Source organism: Bufo bufo, chromosome 3 (assembly GCF_905171765.1).
Source record: "Bufo bufo chromosome 3, aBufBuf1.1, whole genome shotgun sequence".
In the NCBI taxonomy this organism is placed as follows: Eukaryota; Metazoa; Chordata; class Amphibia; order Anura; family Bufonidae; genus Bufo; species Bufo bufo.
This window is the reverse complement of record NC_053391.1, coordinates 192,444,970-192,466,328: the sequence shown is the minus strand read 5'-3', so window position 1 is coordinate 192,466,328 and position 21,359 is coordinate 192,444,970. Positions and strand designations below refer to the sequence as shown.

The 21,359-nt window shown below is 43.9% G+C and overlaps 1 protein-coding gene across 1 annotated transcript; it reads left to right on the top strand.

Moving 5' to 3' along the window:
• Nucleotides 1-66: 66 nt before the first annotated feature.
• On the top strand, nt 67-16,258 carry WDR77 (WD repeat domain 77). The gene is made up of 10 exons (XM_040423863.1): nt 67-241; nt 1,522-1,707; nt 3,326-3,467; nt 4,929-4,978; nt 6,367-6,437; nt 8,453-8,507; nt 12,145-12,216; nt 12,306-12,414; nt 12,813-12,881; nt 15,401-16,258. Exons 1-10 carry the CDS (start codon nt 157-159, stop codon nt 15,555-15,557), a joined length of 996 nt encoding a protein of 331 aa, XP_040279797.1. The 5' UTR covers nt 67-156; the 3' UTR covers nt 15,558-16,258.
• The last annotated feature ends 5,101 nt before the right edge of the window (nt 16,259-21,359 follow it).

Here is a 21,359-nt window from a genome sequence, read left to right as displayed (position 1 = left end):
ATGTCTGCCGGTGAACTTCCTTCTCGCTAGCGCAAGGGAATACGCTCATGGGCGTGGCTTCACTGACGGGTGGGCGGAGTCTGGAGGCGCGTTCTTGACGTGAAGGCGTAACGCGGTGGATTTAGCCTTCTCCGAAGTACTACACGTGCCGGGAACATGAGCAAAGAGAGTCCGTGGGGGAGCCCCATCAGGGCCCCGGCCTGTATGGAGAGCCAGCTGGGAGCGGTGCGGTACCGCAGAGGTCAGCAGCCATTGCTTGTCTGTAGAGGGGGAGATTGGCACTAGCAGCCTAGGGCGCAGAACAAGCTATAGAGGTGATCTGAGTGGCCTGTACCCTCTACACACCTGACCACTGGCAGCAGGACTGTCCCCAAAGCCTGATGGCTGGAAAACCAGGATCAGGCATGTTGGATTTTATCATGCTTGGTTCTTTGGGCTCCTGGGAGATAAGCGTTGCCAGGAGTGTCAGGCGCCTACTTCTCTTGTATGTACCGCTGATTCCCAACCGAGGTCCAATAGGTGGCGGTCACACCTCTGCGATTCATGCCCATCTTGAAAACGGGGCCCCGTCTCGGCTGCTGTGAATAACTGGATGATGACTGGCCTTAGCAGTGTCCCCAAGTGGCATGTCACTATTGGGCTACATGCTTCCTGGGGACCTGTCACCGGCAATCCAATCGTAGGCTACAACACCGTCCGCTGGCTTGAGGTCAGTAGGCCAGGACCGGAAGAGCGCCAAATGGTGGAAGGCTAGCCCTAAAGGGCCATAATCCTGGGAAACCATATGATAAATCTATGACTTCACACTCTCCTACACCAACCTGGCAGTCCCACAAGAAGAAACGGCATTCTCTTAGATCTACATTAAAGGGGGTGTCCACCTTTTGGGGGATTTTTTTCAGCCCCACGCACACACCCCTCCCCTTCCACCTGGGCAGAAAGAGGCATACTTACCTGCTGTCACTACCCAGCCTTGGCTGTGTCCGCTCCTGTCAGCATCTGCTTTGACACCACTACAGCCAAGGACTGACCGCAGCAGTGTCCACGCGTCATGCAAGGGGACCATGTCCCCACTGCAGCGTCAAAGCAGATGTAGACAATGGGGGACCCAAGCAAGGCAAGAACGAAGGAGCCGGAAACCAGTGGCGTGGAGCAGGTAAGTGTGCTTCCCTTTAGAGATTTGCCAAAAATAAGTCACCATTCAGTGGCATCAGCGGCAATGTGTCCCAAAGCGGCACGTGATCTCAGAGGTCCACAGGGGTCCAGAACTAATGTGTTAAGGAACCCGACATCCCCTTTAATTCCTGATAAACCTTTTTAAAGGGACTAAAACCTACTGTAGATGACGTTACGCATTACAGTCTTTATTGTTGTCATTTCACGATAAACCTGTAAATTGATTTACCAGGTCTCCGCATCAGGCTCGCTGTTTCCTTTTCCCTGTATCAGAGATGGAGAACGCCAAATCGATCCGTGTAAATCGCTCCCAGTATGTCCTCAGGTTCTCTCATTACCTTGCAGATGGTGCCATGCTCCTCTCCGCCTCTAGCCTGAATTCTCGCACTTGGGAAGGTTCCATCTGGATTTTCAAAGATCCTACAGAAGCTCCGAATGAGAGCCTGTGTACAGCCGGAGTACAGACAGAGACCAGCATTGCAGATGTAGCCTGGGTCCTGGAGAGAGGAATCCTCGTGGCTTCAGATTCCGGTAATGTGATTTTCATGTACTAAAGGTGGCCGTACAGATTAGATAGAAGTAGGTTGATGGGTGAATGAGTAATCTTCTCATGAACGTTCTGCCATCCACCTTTTAGTCTGTATTGGCTGTTGTCTTTCACCGGGGAACGTTCTTTTATGTCAAAATTGTTGAAAACTGACCAATATCAATAGAATGTTAGAACAGGGGCGGACTGGCCATAGACTCTACAGGGAAACTTCCCGGTGGACAGATGCCCAAGGGGTCCGTCTAAGCCCTCCTCACTGCCACCAGCTAGTCCACTATAGATCTGATGTTCCCAGAGTTATCGGTCGGAGCACCTCCGAAATTCAACTGTATTGCGATCCTGAGGCAGCTGGAGTAGGAGCGCAAAACTTGGCAGCTGGCGCTGGCCACCGCTGAGGGGCAGCTTCTGGGAGGTATTTTGTGCAGCTGGGCGGGATTGGACTGGGTTTCCTTGGGCCCACCAGAAGAAATTATTCTTGGGTCCAAACCCCATAGATTTTGATTTAAAGAATTGGAGCCTAGTGGCAATTTATTGTCTTCAAATCCAGTTAAAAATTTTTCCCTCCTCTGGACCTTTTGAGGCCCACTATGGTATCGGAGCCAGGGCCCATCGGTGGATCCTCAGGTTTTCTGGTGGGCCAGTCTGACGCTGCTGCTGGGGAAGTATATTGCAGCATGGTATCACTGGCCCTGCCTACTTGTGTTGACCCTGCCTTTTGTCAGTATGGACCCACATACAACATTGGGACAGTTTTTTTTTTTTTTTCCAGGGCCACTTTAAAGGGATTCTGTCAGCAAGATTTTCGATATGGAGCTGTTCATATCATCCCCTCAGTCTCCATTATCTAATTAAAAATATATTCGTTTTACTCCCCCACCTGTCCTTTCATTTTTGATAAAAATCGGCTTTATTAATATGCTAATTACCTTTCTAACGTGCCCAAGGGGCTGTCCCTCCGGCCGTTTGTGCCCAACTGCGCCCCTTATCTCGTAGCCCAGCGCCGTCCCACTGCTAATTATGCACTACTCTCATTACCGATGGTGCGACGTAATCTCGCGCATGCGCCCTAAATCCACTGGTCAGCGCCCGCGCGGTGTCCTGGCAGCAGCCTCAGCGAACGAAGCGCGCATGCACCAGTTGTCTGCGCACTTCGCTCGCGGGCGCTGACCAGTGGATTTAGGGCGCATGCGCGAGATTGCGGCGCACCATCAGCGATGAGTAGTGTATAATTAGCAGTGGGACAGCGCTGGGCTACGAGATAAGGGGTGCGGTTGGGCACAAACGGCCGGAGGGACAGCCCCTTGGAAATTGGCATATTAATAAAACCGATTTTTATCAAAAATGAAAGGACAGGTGGGGGGGTAAAACTAGCATATTTTTAATTAGATAATGGAGACTGAGGGGATGATATGAACAGCTCCATATCGAAAATCTTGCTGACAGAATCCCTTTAAGTTTACAGTCCGTCCCTGGGTTTGAATATGGTTTACATGAGATGTTCAGATATTTATAGTGTATCGTATGGACATGGCGTAACGCCTGATTTGTCCCAATACCCCTCCTCGTTTTGACACCTTCATCATGACATTTTCATGTTTCCAGGGGCTGTGGAACTGTGGGAGCTGCTGGATAAGGAATCTCTCCTTGTTAATAAATTCACCAAGTATGAGCATGATGACATGGTGACCACAGTCAGTGTGTTTGCTGGAGGGACGCTAGCTGTCAGTGGAAGCAAAGATTTCAGGTTTGGTTTTATTTATTATAATTTTTTTTTAAACTCTTTTAACCCCTTAAGGCTACTTTCACACTTGCGTTCGGGGTTCCGCTTGTGAGCTCCGTTTGAAGGCTCTCGCAAGCGGCCCTGAACGCATCCGTCCAGCTACCAATGCATTCTGAGTGGATGCGGATCCGTCTGAATAACTTTCACACTTTTTTCTGAACTATAATGCAGACGGATCCGCTCCGAACGCAAGTGTGAAAGTAGCCTAAGTGACATGCCTGTTTTGGGCCTTACTGACCAAGCATTTTTTTTCAAACTTTTTTCATCGTCGCGTTCCAAGAGCTATAACTTTATTATTTATCCGTCTATATAGCTTTTATAAGGGCTTGTTTTTTGCGGGACAAGTTGTAGTTTTTAATGGCGCCATTTTGGGGTACACATAACTTTCTGATTAACTTTTTTATTTATTCTTTCTGGGAGGGAGGTGGGAAAAACAGCAATACTACCACTGGGTTTTTACGTTATAAATTTTATGGCGTTCATTTTTCGGTATTAATAGCATATTATCTTTATTCTCTAGGTCAGTACGATTACGGTGATACCAAATGCATATTGTTTTTTTTTTACGTCTTACTACTTTTTTGCAATAAAACCCCTTTTTTATTTTATTTTTTTAAAGGAAAAAATGTTTTTGCATTGCCGCTTCCCAAGACCCATAACCTCTTCTTTTTTTTTTTTTTTTTTTTCTTTCTAAGGAGTTGTGCGAGGGCTTGATTTTTGTGGGACGACTTGTATTTTTCATTGGTATCATTTTGGAGTAAATGGCGCTTTTTGATCACTTGTTATGTTTTTTCTTTTTTGTTTTTTTTTACGGCGTTCACTGTAGGGGATAATTTATGTGATATTTATGTAGTCCGGGTCATTGCGAACGCGACAATAATAAACATATGGGGGAGATTTATTTATATTTTTTGCAATTTTTTTCATTGAAAAGCGTATTTTCAATGAAAAAAAGTGAGTTTTTTTTCTTTTTTTTATGGGATATTTTTTTATTGAATACATTATTTTTTTTTTTTAACCACTTAATAGTCCTGCAAGGGGACTATAACAGACATCTTTTTGGTTGATTTTAAAATGCAATACATTATCCCTATAGTGCATTGCATTTAAATGTCAGTGCTATTCTGACATTGAACAGCAGGCTGCACCAGAGAGGACTTTACATGCAGCGGGCGCCATTGCCCGCGGCAAGTAAAATGTTAAACAGCCCGGATCGGCACTCCTGCCATTTCGGGCTGTTAGAGTAGGGCTGCGGCTCTCATGTGAGAGCCGAGCCCCTGCTCCCCGCTGCACTGGCTTCCTTAAAAAACAAACAAACAGCAGCCCAGCCTAAGGCCCCTTAGTGACCGCCATAAAAAGGCGTATGGGTAGTCACTAAGGGGTTAATGTATTATTGCAAACTTCTAAATATTTCTGTTTTTTCAGTGTGCAGGTCTGGGATCTCTCTCAAAAAACCTCACTGAAGTCTTATAAAGGTGAATACAAACAACTGGTCAATTTATTTTCTGGTTTGAAAGGGTTTTCTACCTGTAATGGTGGCTATGGACTTATCTTCACATGTGGGGAGGGACCTGGCCTTGGGATACACCATATTTGCTCTAATAGGTCCTAGATTAGATCAGAAGTGTTGCGTCTTCATTTGTGGTCAGGGGTTGTCATCTAGACCAGGTTAAAGGGGTTGTGCAGCCAGTACACATTGATGACCTATCATCAGGAAGTCTCGGCAGTGCAATGTAATTACAGACACTCGCTTCATTCACTTGAATGGAACAAGCACTTCTAATTACACAGCGCCGCCGCTGCAAGCGAGACAACGCGTAGTGTAATCTACAAGGGAGTAGCACTCGCACGAGCGCTGCCTCCCCTTCCAACAGCTGATCGGCGGGGGTACCAGGAGTCGGACCCTCGCCGATCAGATATTGATGACCTATCCAGAGGATAGGTCATCAATATGTACTTGCTACACAACACCTTTTAAAGGCGGTTTTCTGAGATTCTTTTTTTAAATGATGACATATTCTCTGGATGGTGGGGGACTTACTTTTGGGACCCCCACTGATCAGCTGTTTGAGAAGGCACCGGTGCTCGCAGTAGAGCCGCCACCTTGTCTCTGCTCACTAAGCACAGCGCCGTCCATTGTATAGCGGCTGTGCTTAGTATGGCTACTAATGTATTGTGATTGTCCATTATTCACTGCCTGTTTCCAGGGGTTATTACAGCCACCTCGTGCAGATGCCTAGTGGCCAGTACGGGGACTGCTGCACGTACGTGCCTATACGCACTCCCACAGTCCCAGCCAACAGAAAAGCTAGCACTTTTTTCTGTTTGCCAGCACTGCCATCGCTGATGGATTACAGAGTGGTCATGACCCCAGGAAACGAGCAGTGTATAATGTGATGGAAAAATGAATCCAGCCAGCAAAGGAAGCAATATGGACATTTACAATACATTAGTAAGTGCCTCGTAGTAAAGGACATCTGTCAGCAGATTTGTACCGCAGAAACTGACCTGTTACATGTGCACTTGGCAGTTGAATCATTTTGCTAAGCAATACGGGCACATATGAACATGGGACCAACACACGTCTTCAGCTGCCGAGCGCGCGTGTAACACGCTTCAGATTTGTATGTAGGAAACCTACTGCACCGCTCATAGCCTGTGTGACAGCGCAGGGGCGTCTTGTGTACTAGGGCGCTGTACGGCCTTTATATGCTTCCGTAAGGCTCAGCCATATACATAAGCCCGAAATACAATTTCTATTGGGATCAATACAAATAGTGAGTTGAGGCAGAGGAGTGAAAACAATAATGTGATACATTTTATTAACTATTTGTATGGTTTAAGTATGTGTTTTATATCTTAGCGCATTCCAACCAAGTGAATTGTGTTTCTGCGTGCCCTGGCAAAGAAACGATTTTTCTCTCTTGTGGCGAGGTAAGGACCCATGGTTATGGCATCTGTTCCTTTGAAGTACTGACTAATCTAAAGAATAATAAAATCCTTTGTCTTTAGTATCCAGGGCAGTCCTGATTGTCGTACTGTGCCTACTGTATGTAGTATACTGTGTGAGCCGTGAAACTTTCACATTGGCTGATAACAATAAAGGTGACAACTGCTCTGAATGTTATCTTGTAGTGTTCAGAGTTGTCACCACTTCCAGGGCTCAGATTCTGCTAGTATTAGAAGAAATCCCCAGACTCAGAAAAGCTTGTCACTTTGTCAAAAAGCATCTTCTTCCTGAATCTTGGATCTTTTTGTTAAAGGGTTATTCCCTTCTGAGACAATGGGGGCATATTGCTAGGATATGTCCCCATTGTCTGATAGATGCGGGACCTGCACCTATATCGAGACTGTAGCGTGAAAGGTCGGATCCGGCCACCAAAAAGCGCACTCCCCATAGAAGTGAATGGGAGCGCACAGCACTTGCGCGGCCGCCGCTCCCAATCATTTCTTTGGGGAGGACAGCTGTGCATGCGCAATGCGCCCTCCACTGATTTCAGTGCTCTGTTCTCCGTGTAGGTGCGGGTCACCTATCAGACAATGGGGGCATATCCTAGCAATATCCCCCCATTGTCTGAGATGGGAAAAACCCTTTAATGACTGCAGACACTTAGGTAAAAAAATAAAGATATGTTTACTACGGCAAAGCCGGAGGTATTCCACGGCCACACTCGCCTTGATTCACGTCATCAGTTTCACAAGATGAAGTAGCGTCGTTTCGGTGGAAAACGTCCTTCTTCAATTGAAAAAACAAGGATAGAGGATAGAATGTACTTTGTATACAAAAAATTACAGTACAAAGGAAGTGGATGGATATGAGGTTTTATAACAAGGCAGATGTGGGATTATGTCCATTTATGACCACCTTACCAAACATGTAAGACACGGCAGTAGATGTCCAAAAACGTGAGGTGGACAGACAGTTGTCTTAAAGCATGTCATGGAGGAAATGATATACCAGTGGTATGCAATAAAGTAAGGTTAAAGCCTAGAAACAAGAGTCAAGGAAATGCATACATAAAGGGGAATTTTGGTTGAGTTATCCCCTATATTCCAGCTGTAGGTCATGAGACCAGTGACCCCTTACCCTTTGGAGAGGTAGGTTGAGCTTGCTCACTGCCAGAGACAGAAGAGTACGGTGCTCAACTATTTTCACAGCTCCCCTAGAGACTAATGCCAGACCTGCAGCTCTGTTCATTTTGGGGTCCCTGTCCTCCTGACCAATGGGGGTACCCCAGTAGTTATCCCCTATCCACAAGATACATTTTAATAACTGGAATACCCCTTTAATGGGCAAGAAGACATTTAGAACATTCAGGACCAAGTCACTTGTAGACAGTACCGGAATAGACACCTACTGTAAGCATATATTTGTATCCGTTGGAAAGCAATCGGTGGAATGACGGGAATTAATTACTATCAGCGGCAGTGTACATAGACAAAATGGCAACTGTGTACATATAGAGCCATACATGGCACTGGTCTGCAACATCAGTGACCCTATAGGTCTAGAAGCAAAGACATTTAATGTTACAAAGTAACTGGTGTCTGCTTTGGAAGCACCTGACTTGTGCCCACAGGGGTTCATATGTAAGACATAAGAGTGGCTATAAAATGTCTGGTAGCAACCACTCAAATTCCACCTTTCATTTTCAAAAGGAGCTCTGAAAAATGAGAGTTCTGGAATGTAATGGATGACACTGACCACATTATGTCAGTGTTATCCAATACATTCCAGAACTGTAAGGGTTACATAGCATCATAAATCAATATAATGCTATGCGAGCCCTTCAGTGCTGGGAGGTCTGGACTGGAGCTGCTGCATATTCACACTGCGAGTCCGGAGCGTGACACTTGCATGTGTGAAACCAACCTTTAGATTAAAGCTGTGACTCAAAATGGATCATTATTTGCAATCTATCATTGATTATGGTTTTCTTTTATTAAAGGACAATAGGGTGCTACTGTGGGACACAAGGAATCCTAAACCTGCCAAGAGCATTAGTAAGTATAATGTGTATATGTGTGTGTGTGTGTGTGTGTGTGTGTGTGTTATATATATATTTTTTTTTTCATTCCAGTTCATGTTCTGCAACAGGGGTCAGCAACCTTTGGCACTCCAGCTGTTGTGAAACTACAATTCCCAGCATGCACCATTCATTTCTATAGGAGTTCTGAGCAGAGCAATTATACTTGCTGGGAGTTGTAGTTTCACAGCAGCTGGAGTGCCGGAGGTTGCCTACCCCTGTTCTACAAACAGGATAGTGCTCCATTATAAGATCATATGTTGTGTCAAGGTGGCTATGTCTTCAGACACTGGTCCAAGGAAGGAGTATTATCAGATAATCTGTCCTTTTACTGAATCATCCATACATAAAACAATTGAAGTTGCCGTATTGTTCGCTTTATAAGATGCACCTAGGTTTTAGAGGAGGAAAATTAGAAAAAAAAGTCTTTCATCAGACCTCAGAACAGATCCCAATCTTTATCAGACCCCCCAAACTAGACCCTCAATCTTCATCAGACATCAGAACAGATCCCAATCTTCATCGGACCCCCAAACTAGACACTCAGTCTTCATCAGACTTCAGATCAGACCCCCACAACTAGGATTGGGCCATATCAAAAATATTCCTACGATAACAATATTAAAGCGAACCTGTCACCGGGATTTTGGGTAAAGCGCTGAGGACATGGGTTGCTAGATGGCCGCTAGCACATCCGCAATACCTAGTCCCCATAGCTCTGTGTGCTTTTATGGTGTTAAAAAAAACGATTTGATACATATGCAAATTAACCTGAGATGAGTCCTGTACGTCAGATGAGTCAGGGACAGGACTCATCTCAGGGTAATTTGCATATGTTTCAAATTGTGTTTTTTTTTTTTTACACAATAAAAGCACACAGAGCTATGGGGACTGGGTATTGCGGATGTGCTAGCGGCCATCTAGCAACCCATGTCCACAGCTCTATACACAAAATCCCGGTGACAGGTTCCCTTTAAGAAATTTTATAGCGATAACTATATAGATCGCGATAAATACCCATTTAGAAGAAAAAAACTCTTGGGACCACAAGGAGACATTATACTGTATGGGGGCAGCCACGAGGAGACGTTATATACTGTATGGGCAGGCAGTGGGCCACAAGAGTCACTATTCTGCATGGGGCCACCAGGAGACATTATACTGTATGGGACAACAATTTGTAACCCCTCCGCCATCGGTATAATAATGTCTTGTGGCCCCCATACAGGATTGTCGTCTTGTTGCTCCTGTATGGATGCCATCACCATGTGCAGTGCAGCTTGCAGGCAGGGCCAGGGCCGCAGAAGACATAGACAGTACAACCTTTATTTCTGACACCTGGGCCGTTGGGGTCTCTCACTCCTCTTCCCCCCACCTTGGCTTGGACACGGATTGCTGACTGATTGTGCGCGCTTCGCTCCTGTGCTCGGCCAGTGGGCGGAGACTTGAATATGGGAGTGAGGAGGAGTCGGGGCGGCCGCTGCAGGAAGTAATCTGCACGATGCAGGGGCAGGCTGACACAGATTTAGGAGCGGTCAGCACGCATATGACCGCTTTTATGACGTCACCAAATACCGTGGTTATTTGGAACCGGGGATATTGCCATATCGCCGTTTCTTAATGCCGTGGTATATCGTGGACACCGGTTTACCGCTCAACTCTACCCACAACTCTATAAAGAACAGGTGGGGAGTCCTTTCTATTTACCAGTGATTACATGGGGGATGCAGTTAATTACAGAAATAGATATAGCTCTTTTGGAACAAATTGTATGGGTAGCATATCCTCTAAGAGACCTGTGTGTTAATACGGACTAGCCGTAGTGTATGGCAGTAATGTTCTGCCCACTGTATGCACTTAATCCAGAGTTATTTCTTCAGCTGTTGTCCGTTAGCTGTGTCTGGTATTGCAGTACAGCTCATTAAAGGGGTTCTATCATCTGGATAGGTCCTCACTATCTGATCGATGGGGATCCGACACCCGGGACCCACATCGGTCAGCTGTTTGAGAAGGCAGCGGCACTCCTGAGAGCGCCGCAGCCTTCTCTAAGCTTACCCTAGGCCGAGTGACGACACAGTCATTGGTCATGTGGCCTAGGCGCAGCTCGGCCTTAGTGCCGTTAATATCAGGGCTGTGGAGTCGGTAGATAAATGGTCCGACTCCGACTCCTCTGTATTTAATATGCAAATGTATTTTCTACATTCCTTGAAGGAAAGAAAGGCAACATACATGTCATTACCACAGAACTACTGGCTAGGAAGCCGCTGCATTCTCCTTTGTGGCAGTGGGAGGATCCAGGACGGGGCAGGGGAAGGGGCATTTATTGTAAAACCCGATTTCCCTAGTAGAATCCCATAGTCATGTTTACAGTTTAAGCTAACAATCTGAGTTTACAAGTTTTTATAGCCTTAGCTGAATGACAGCAGTTTTTCAAATGGTTTACAGCTTCAGTCTTGAGCTATTGACCATCCATTCCCTTCACTTATACAAGTGTCTCTAGTCCTGCAAAAAACATATTTACTTGATCAGTTATCAGTGAGAGGCTAGGTTAACCTAGCGGAACACAACACAATGGAAAGTATAAGTATTGCCGCTCCTTAACTGTGCGTTGCGTGACATATAGTGAAGCATATGAAAAGCATGCTTCTTCATGGTCACTTAACGTGTTCGTTTTGCGGTAACATGACGCACTGCATGCATTGGCCTTTATTCTTACAGTAGAGAAGTACTGTATTTTTCGCAAAAGTGGGGGAAAAATAGCATTGCGTCTTATGGGGGGCGAATGCTGCGACCGTCCGGTGAATAGGCTGAGGGAGGAGGGGCTAGGGGCCGGCATCTGTTTCTGTAATGGCAGCGGGGCCCGGTGCTTTCACTGTATTCTACTACACCGGGCCCCGCTCACTGTATTATACGGTAATCATATCTAACTTGTGGGTATTGTTAAAGTATTCCAATCATCTTAAATCTAGCGCTGTACTACTTACTACTAACTTCTTGGCAGTCAGGAGGCCGGGTGGGCGCTCATAGCGTAGCTCACTACGTCACGCGCCTGCTCCGCCCACTTTATGAAAGAAGCAGGCATCGGGCCCCGCTGCCATTACAGAAACAGATGCCGGCCCCCATTCACTACACAGGGACACTGTTATGGAGGGGATCTGTGGATGACACATAAGATAAGATGCTATATATGTGTCATCCACAGATGCCCCCAAAATGATTCCCCATAACAGTGCCACCCACAATGATTCCCCATAACAGTGCCACCCACAGACCACCATTAGTTCAAAAGCACACCTTTTGGTTCAAAATATTTTTTTTCTTATTTTCCTCCTCAAAAACCTAGGTGCGTCTTATGGGCAGGTGCGTCTTATAGGGCGAAAAATACGGTAATTATAACTTTTTGTGAATTGGGACATTTAAACTTGCTTTTTTTTTATTTTTATTCCAATTTAAATCTAGTCTGAGTCGGTTCATTTTTTGCCGACTCCGACTCCAGGTACCCAAAATTGCCTCCGACTCCAACTCCACAGCCCTGGTTAATATACATGGCCAGTGTAATAAACCATGTTATAAGCAGTGCTATGCAAATAATCTGCTTTGTTTCCCTTCTGCAGATGTCTGTGCCCCAAATGTTTCCCCTACTTACGTGACCTGGCACCCTGACAAAGACGACATGTTTGCTTGTGGTATGTGGCAGCAGCTTATCTTTCTTCTTCTCAGTCGGCTGTGACAAATTCTTTTACCTGGCAAGTCTCACCTCTCCTCTCATTAACAGGTGATGAAATTGGAAATGTGTATATTGTAAATGTGACCAATCCAGAATCTGCTCAGGTAGTAGCGGCACATTCCAGGTCTATAACGGGGCTGGCCTATTCTGCCCACAGGTAAGAAGACTCTATTTTCCCTGTGTACAGTGATGTGAAGAGCTCTTTTCACTTTTTAGATCATGACAGCTGATTTTGGCAATACATTTACTTTTTCCACCAGATGCTGCCATAGAAATCTAGAATTACGTGTGGCCATTAAAACGTGCCTGGTTGTTTGTGTCAGTGTCATAGACATTGAATAGAGCGGCAAGATGCATGCTCGACCACCGCCCCCACTCATGTGCATTCTGTGAATGGGTGATGAATGATTTTGACTGCCATACTCCTTTAATGTCATTCCTGATAGTAAAGTTTCATGCTGAATATTTCCACTTATGAACTTGGATTATATTCTGGGTGTCCTAATAGCCATAAATCTCTGAAAGAAATGTACGTTGATCTGATGTGTTTTACAGTTCTCCATTATTGGCATCCATCAGTGAAGATTGTTCCGTTGTGGTCCTGGACTCTGACTCTTCAGAAATGTAAGAACGATTTTAAGTTTATTTTTCAGTGAAAGAATACCTCATTATCCAGTATTTTTATTGTTAGTGTATTAAAGGTCAGGTGATTTTGTATAAAGCACAGTCTAGTATTTTTACCAGGCCTCCGCTTAACAGTTACTGACCACGAGCGTACTACCTACATTCTGTGTGTAAAAAATGTAACACTCTGTGTAAAAACTGCTGTTACTTAAGGGAGTATTCAGCTAGTTTTGGAAGTCCTAAAATGGTGAATGGTGCAGTGACTGCGCATGGACACCTTACTCTCCATTTATTTCAGGCACCATTCTTGAGGCAGGAGCATGTCCAGAGGTGGGACCCACATGTATCAGACTTTAGCCCCTTATATCTTGGGATCGGTAGCGGCTAGAGATATGGGCCTGGTTCGCTTGAAAGCTGACAATCTAAGCTTTAAAACAAGACCAGAATCATAGCATTATATACTGTACATTGGAAAATATAGCTGTTAGCAATCGGGTCTGTAGTGAAATCTGCTGTACAGTGAAAGCCAGGTTTTAGCTGCTTTCACTCTCAACCCAATTTCTAACCGATATCTCCCGAAGTAGTGGAGAGAATTCTGTAATTCTGGTCTTATTTTAAAGCTTAGATTGTCAGCTTTCAAGCGAACCATGCCCATATCTAGCCAATTCAATATATAAAAAGTTAAAAAGCAACTGTTAGCGTGATCGACCCTATTATCCCGGTACACAGGGGCCAGCCACGGTCCTTGAAGCACTGTTTTTGTAATGCCCCTCTGCTGCACATAAAGGGGAGTGTGCAGAGTACAGGGGCTTTACAAAAGCAGTGCTCCAATGGTTTTGATTGGCCCCTTGGTGCTCAAACTTGTTTGTTTGCATATCAATAAGAATGCAGATATCTCTGCAGCTGTTTAACATACAGACAAAAGAAAGGTATGATTTGAATCAGCATGGTCAACCCTACAAAAACATTTAAAGGTCCTCCCCCTTCAGCTGGCTAAAAAAATTTTTTTACAAAACTAAAACAAAAGGTCTCCTATAGTTGAATTGAAGAAGAAATAATAATAATAAAAAAAGAAGGTAATCACCACTGGAACACGGGGAGGAAAATGTTACCGGTCCTTAAAGGTGTTGTCCCATCTTGGAAATTGAGGGTCGAATGCTAGTACTTGCACCTATCCTTAGAACGGAGCCTGCAAAGTGCAGGAGGGTGCACCGCACATGCACGCCCTTCCTCCATTCATTTCAATGGGACTTCCGAGAATAGCCAAGCATGTCATCCTCCATTCATTTCAATGAGACTTCCGAAAATAGCCAAGCACGTCACTTGGCTATTTTCAGCAGTCCCATTGAAATGAATGGTAAATGCACCGTGAAAGCACGGCCACCGCTCCATTTACTTCTATGGGACTTGCGGAAATAGCCGAGCCAGAACTTGGTTATTTTCGGTAGTCCCATAGAAATTAATGGAGGATGGCCGCGCTTATGCAGTGCACCCTACTGCACTTTGCAGGCTCTGTTCTACGGATGGGTACGGGTCCCTAGTGGGACCTGCACCTATCAGACATTGAGGGCATATCCCAGTGATATGCACCTAGTTTCCAAGATAGGACAACCCCTTTAAGGCTAAAATTAGTTTTGTCACTAAGGGGTTAAAAATGCCCCTGTGTGCCAGCTATATATTTTATTCAAACATAAATTCAAAATCTACAATAAAAAAAATTTAATGTCTGTTAAAGGGGTTGTCTCACTTCAGCAAATGACATTTATCAAGTAGAGAAAGTGAATACAAGGCACTTACTAATGTACTGTGAAGGTCCATATTGCCTCCTCTGCTGGCTTGATTCATTTCTCCATCACATTATACATGACTCATATCGAGGTGTTTATGACCACCCTGCAACCCAGCAGCGGTGGCCATTCCGGCCCCCGCCTTTAAAAAAAATGAGTCAAGCCGGCAAAGGAGACAATATGGACAGTCTCAATGCATCCTAGGAGATCTCAGTAGGTAGAAAACGTAAGATTCTGTCAATGTTTTATTAAAAGGATGCAATAAAAATTGTAAATGCTGTGTATTAAAGTTGTCTACATAATAAATGCTATTTGCTGACGTGAGACAACCCCTTTAAAGTGCTCAGAAAGGTGTATTAAAAAAAAGTTTGCATGCAGGACTAGCTTAGCGAAGCAGGCACAGGCCGGAGCCGCTCCACTCGGCTAATCCTGGCATAGCACATGGTTACAGGGTACCCATGTGCAATGCCAGCATTTAGTAAACCTGTGTGCTCCTTCCCGTACTCCGTTCTCGGCGGCCCCATTGATGAAGTGTAGAGTCCGTGTTCCATACACCGTGGAGAATAGTCAATTTAAAGCGCACAGGAAATCTCTGCTTTAGGGGGGGGGATATCTGTAGTAAAAATGCAAAATCACGGACCGTGATCCGTGAAAATCCACGTATGTATGAATGAGGCCTAAAAGTTTTTAGTTACTTTTAAACGATATCCTATGTTTGTGCTTTGTTTTCAGTTTCAAGGATCAGTCGCACAAAGATTTTGTGACAGGAGTGGCATGGTCTCCATCTGATCTCTCCAGCTTCACTACTGTTGGATGGGACCACAAGGTACTTCATCACAGCCTCCCTAAGGAAGACAAACCGGATTCACCGGCTGAGACACAAGACTAAAGGAGAACTACCACATGTAAAATAGTAAATCCCTTTTAGTGTACATGAAAAATTTGAAACCTATGTATAGCTGTCAGTGCTGTTTCTGCACTACTCATAGGTCCTCATGCCAACATTTTTCTACCATACTTTGTTTTTGGGTTCATTATTGTCAAAAGGTCATCATGATGGTCCGAACATCCTAATCGCCATCTACAGGATTGTTAGTTGCTAGCTTGAATAGTGACTGGTTCGGGTGTATCAAAGTGCTATCATGAGGTCCTAAGACTAGGGCATCTGCAGTCTTCTGCTCTGTGGTTTCACTGAGAAGTATTATATGTATGTACACTAAAATGGAGTTAACATCATTGTACTGTAGACCTTCCCACGTTTGTACACCTGATGACAGGTAATGTGTCTTCTGAGGTATCTGGGTGTACATTCGGCAGCATTCTTTTTTGCCACATTGGCAGATTGTGGTTTCCAAGCTCTTATAAATGACCAATGGTCTGGGAGCACACGTTCTTTAGTTACTTACTTACTTTTTTGAGTTCATGTCTTTAAAAATAACTTTTTTGTATTTCGCGTGTTAGATACTCACTGTCTGTTAGTTGCAGTATTTTCCTCCCATTTGTTCTATAGTACTGTATTACTGAATTTACAGTAGTAATCAAAACTGCTTACAATTTATATTGCATCCTTTTAATAAAACATTGGCAGAACCTTACGTTTTCTACCTACTGAGATCTCCTAGGATCCTAAAAACTTAGTAATGGTTCCTCAAGTGCCCTTCAGCACCTCTGCTCTGTCCTATCCTCTCTTTCTCAGTTTTTTATACAGGTGTGACAAATACAAACTTGGTAGCATATGGTAAAGTAGTTGTCAAGGCTCTCGAAATTAGTGATGGGAGAGCTTTACTGTTTCTTAGGCCGCATTCACATATGCGCTGTGAACTCCGGCAGTCTGTTTCTCCACCGGATTCACTATATATGCTGGAAAGCAGCCAGACAAAAATTACTACACACAGCATTCTTTGTCCAGCCGAAAGCCAACATATATGCTGGAAAGCGGTCAGATCCCATGACAGTGAATGGGGACCCTGGGGGTGCACGTGATATCCGGCTTTTCCGAATATAGTGAACTCAGGCAGTCTGTTCCTCCACTAGAACAGACTACCAGTTTTCACAGCACATATGTGAACCCAGCCTTAGGTTTTTTACTTATTGAGATCTTCTAGGATCCTAAGAACTCACTAATTGTTCCTCATTATGCCTTTCAGCACATCTTCTCTGTCCTATTCACACTTTGTGTAATATAGAGACATGACAAATACAAGGCCAGGATATTGATTACTTATCTTTTAGGATTGATTATCAGTATCAGACTGGGGGTCCTACACCCCCACAATAAGCAGTTCTCAACAGGCACTGCAATAACACAGTGGATAAAATCAGAGGCAGGTAACCTATCCACTGCGTAGTGGTCCTCCCAGTTTGTTGCATGTCCCGTTCAAGTGAATGGTAACTGAGCTGCAGCAACCAGGAACAGTTATCTGCCTCTGGCTCTGTCCGCTGTGTTATTTCCAGAGGCTCATGCAGGGTATTGCAGCTTTATCATATTGAAGTGAACCAGATGACACTTCGATATCCTGCACTACCACTGCAATTACCTTTACAGATTTTCATATTTATTGCCTATCCTGAACCAGGATAATCCCTTCCCAACATCTGCCATATATATATATACGGGTCTTTAAAGATGGTGCCTGCTCCGGAGAGAAGCAAGCGCCATAGCTACTGGGTGCCTGCTGTTTCAAACAGCAGACACCTGCGGCTAATGCCAGTCATAGGCAGTAATGCTGATCGCGGACATTTAACCCCCCCCCTCCCCCAGATGTTGTGATCAAATGTGACCACAGCATCTGAGAAGCCAGAAGCACACGCTTTGTGGGCAACACTGCCTCCCCCGGGCAGAGATCGAGAAAGGCATTCCATACAAGAAATGAGCCTGAGCCTGAGCCTGTACCAGGCTTCCAGACTCATTACTTGTATATTACAATTCAGGCCAGTAGGTGGTGCACTGAACTGTAATATACCGATCTTTGTATAAGGTAATGGATAACATTTCATTACCTTATACAAGTTGCAATCTAAAAATGGCATGTTGGAAACCTAAAAAAAAAAATTCTAATTGCAACCATCCCCCCTCCCTATCCCCGAAATAAACAATTAAAAAGAATAACATCATGGGCATGACTGTGTGTGAAAACGCCTGTATGATTAAAATTATAGAAAAAAATCCCATACAGTGAATGGTATAATGTTGAAAGTGAATAAGTGATCAAAAAGTCATACGCAACCCAAAATGGTACTAACAGAAACTACAGATCGTCCTGCAAAAAATGACCCCTCACACATCTCCGTAGACATAACTATAGAAAAGTTATAGAGGTCAGAATAGGGTGATGAAGTCACTGCTCTGTCATTGCACCCACTACTTAGAAAGAAATGCACTTCGTGTCTAAGTAATTTGTCACAAAGATTTTTTTTTTTTGTAAAATTCAGCGAAGCAGCCGAATCGAATTTTTCAATATTTCGCTCATATTCTTAAAGTAGCTCAGTTGTTAGATGAAAATGAACGCCCAAAGGGACAAGGCTCGTTCACGACTCTAAAAAAACAAAAGTACTAAAATGCCCCCAAAAACATTGGGGGAGGTGAATATTGATCTGTTCTTGAAGTTGGTGATTAGGGACCTAGGGTTGATTGAACCTAATCGGTGTTATAAAAATTACACATCCACAGAAATGGAGGCCTTACAACAACTAAGTACAAACAAAAATTTGGTAATTAAGCCTTCTGACAAGGGCGGTAATATAGTTGTTTTGACCCTCCAACAATACAGGGACATGTGTTTATCACTTCTGTCGGATAAGAAAAGTTATGAGTTACTAAAATCTGGTCCCACAGACTTATTTTCACAGGAACTGTTCCATATTCTGTGGGAGGCCCTTGAGGGGAAACTAATTGACCGGAAGGAATTTGAATATCTTACATCGTCCTGTCCTAAAGTAGCCACCTTCTTTGGTCTCCTGAAAATACATAAGGGAATAAATACCCTCAAAGGCCCACCGATAGTATCTAAGATCGGAAGTTTGACTCAACGTGCAAGTACCTATATTGATCAAATACTCAGTCCATTTGTTGTAGCTTTACCATCTTCTCTACGGGACACAAAGGATCTTAAGAACCTTGAAGGTATAACGATAGAACCAAAGACATGGTTAGCCTCAATTGATGTAGAGGCACTTTACACGTCTATTCCCCACAGTAAGGGTTTAGCAGCAGTAAAGTATTTTTTCGACTCTACAGTAGATCCAATGATTTGAGTAAGCATAATCAGTTTGTAATCCAACTTCAAAATTTCAAACTCGCCCATAATTACTTTGTATTTAATAGCTGTTTTTACCACCGGCTCAGGGGCATCGCGATGGGTAGCACATGTGAATCAACTTACACAAATCTGCTTCTGGGCTGGTGGGAGGATACCGTTGTCTTTTCTGAGTCCATGACACATTCGACTAAATACATTACCTTATGGTACAGATTTATAGATGACATTCTATTGTTGTGGTCTGGGACTGAAGAGGACTTTGGATTATTTATGGGTGAACTGAATAGGAATCATATAGGTCTATATTTTAGGTTTGAGCTTTACTGAGACTCAATAACCTTTCTTGACACATGAGTAGAGAGAGGTGAAAGCAATCCCATCAAGACAACTCTATCGAAAAAAGACATCAACAGTCTTTTAAGATGGGATAGCTTCCACCCCAGATCACTCAAAAAAGGTATACCTAAGGGGCAGTTTCTTAGGGCTTGTATAAACTGCTCTGATCACAGCGATTTTTACCAGGGAGGTGTCCCAGCTATTCCATTGGTTTAAACAAAGGGGATATCCTGCCTCTATGAGGCATGGAATAATGCCAACTTTATGGATAGGTCCACCTTACTTCAATCAAAATAGACAAAAGATCCTCATGAGGTGATCCGAATTGTTGGTACGTACGACACTGCGTCCCATTAAGTCCGTGAGATCTTAGGACGATACTGATCACTCATAAAAACTGACCCTGATCTTGGAAAATTTCTTCCTAATCATCCAGCAGTTACCTTTAGACGAGGACGCAGTATCGGCGACTCACTGGTGCATAGTCACTTTAAAATGCCATCCCAAAACACGTGGCTATCCAATAGAAAATTTGGCACATTTAAATGTGGCAAATGTAGAGCATGTCCCTTGTGGGTGACACCTTCACTAATGATACTGAAGGAAGGATTTATAGAGCGCGTTCTTTTGCAAACTGTAATACGTTCGGGGTTGTATATTTGGCCCAATGTGAATGTGGACTCAAATATGTGGGAAAGACGTGTAGAATGTTCAAAAAGAGGATCCTTGAACATATAGGTGATATTCACAACAAACTGTTTTGCTTCATCATGCCGGTAATAGAAGATCAATACGGTTCTCAATGATTGAGACAATTAAACAGTCTATTAGGGGTGGTGACTTTGATAGGACTCTGAGACAAAAAGAGTTGAGATGGATTCATACTCTCAATACGGTAATACCTTCTGGCCTTAATGAAAGTATTGACTATACGCGTGTCCTTTAATTAACTCTAATTAACCAGCCTATTATTATCTAAGTGGGCCACTATCATTTGAATTTGACTATCTCTGCTTAATACCATAGTAAAAGAGAGTCTGTAGCCATCACTTTCGAAACTGAGAACCTTTGGCCCCTTACTATTAAATAACCTATTTTTTCTCTTAAATCAATTTTCTACCATGAGTTTTAATAGCCAAGATATAGCCAAGATATGAGTGTTTTTGGTCCCCTTCTTATTGCTTATCAATCATTTTTGAGGTGCTGCTATTGGTTTCTTGACTCTTACGTGCATTTATTGTTTGTTGGTCTGTTCACATGACCTAGCGCTATTCCTCTGAGCACTACTATCAGCCTGGCTGGGTTACACGCACTTCCGGTCATGTGACGCGAGGCTTGATCACATGCCACTCGTATCGTGGCTTGGGGTACTCGGCGCGGCCTATGTGACGTTGGGGTTGATCACATGATCGCCCTTACATGTGACGTGCTTGCTCTTCTGGCGGCCTATTTAAACCAGTGCGTTCATTGTATACTTACCCGCCACCTCATTGTGGACATCTGTGTGAGCTCTCCCCTCGAAGATGAGTATCATGACACCTCTAGGCTTGGTCACCTGACCGACTACCGGATATTTTTTACATGGGATACGCAAGTATTACCTGATTAATGATTTGAGACAACACATCTATGATATACACCTGGGATGTATTGTAAGGAGGGGGAGATGTACCCATATTGTTTATCTAAACCATTAACTCTTCATTGAATTAGCTCTAGTTTGTGTGTGTGTGTGTGTGTGTGTGTGTGTGTGTATGTGTATATATATAATTATTAGGAACACCTGTTCTATTTCTCATTAATGCAATTATCTAGTCAACCAATCACATGGCAGCTGCTTCAATGCATTTAGGGGTGTGGTCCTGGTCAAGACAATCTCCTGAACTCCAAACTGAATGTCAGAATGGGAAAGAAAGGTGATTTAAGCAATTTTGAGCGTGTTCTTTACATAGTTGAATGTGCTGACAACAAAATCACACAAAAATAAAAAAAATGGGAATCAAATTTTTTAACCCATGGAGGTCTGGATTTGTAGTCACACTCAAAATTAAAGTGGAAAAACACACTACAGGCTGATCCAACTTTGATGTAATGTC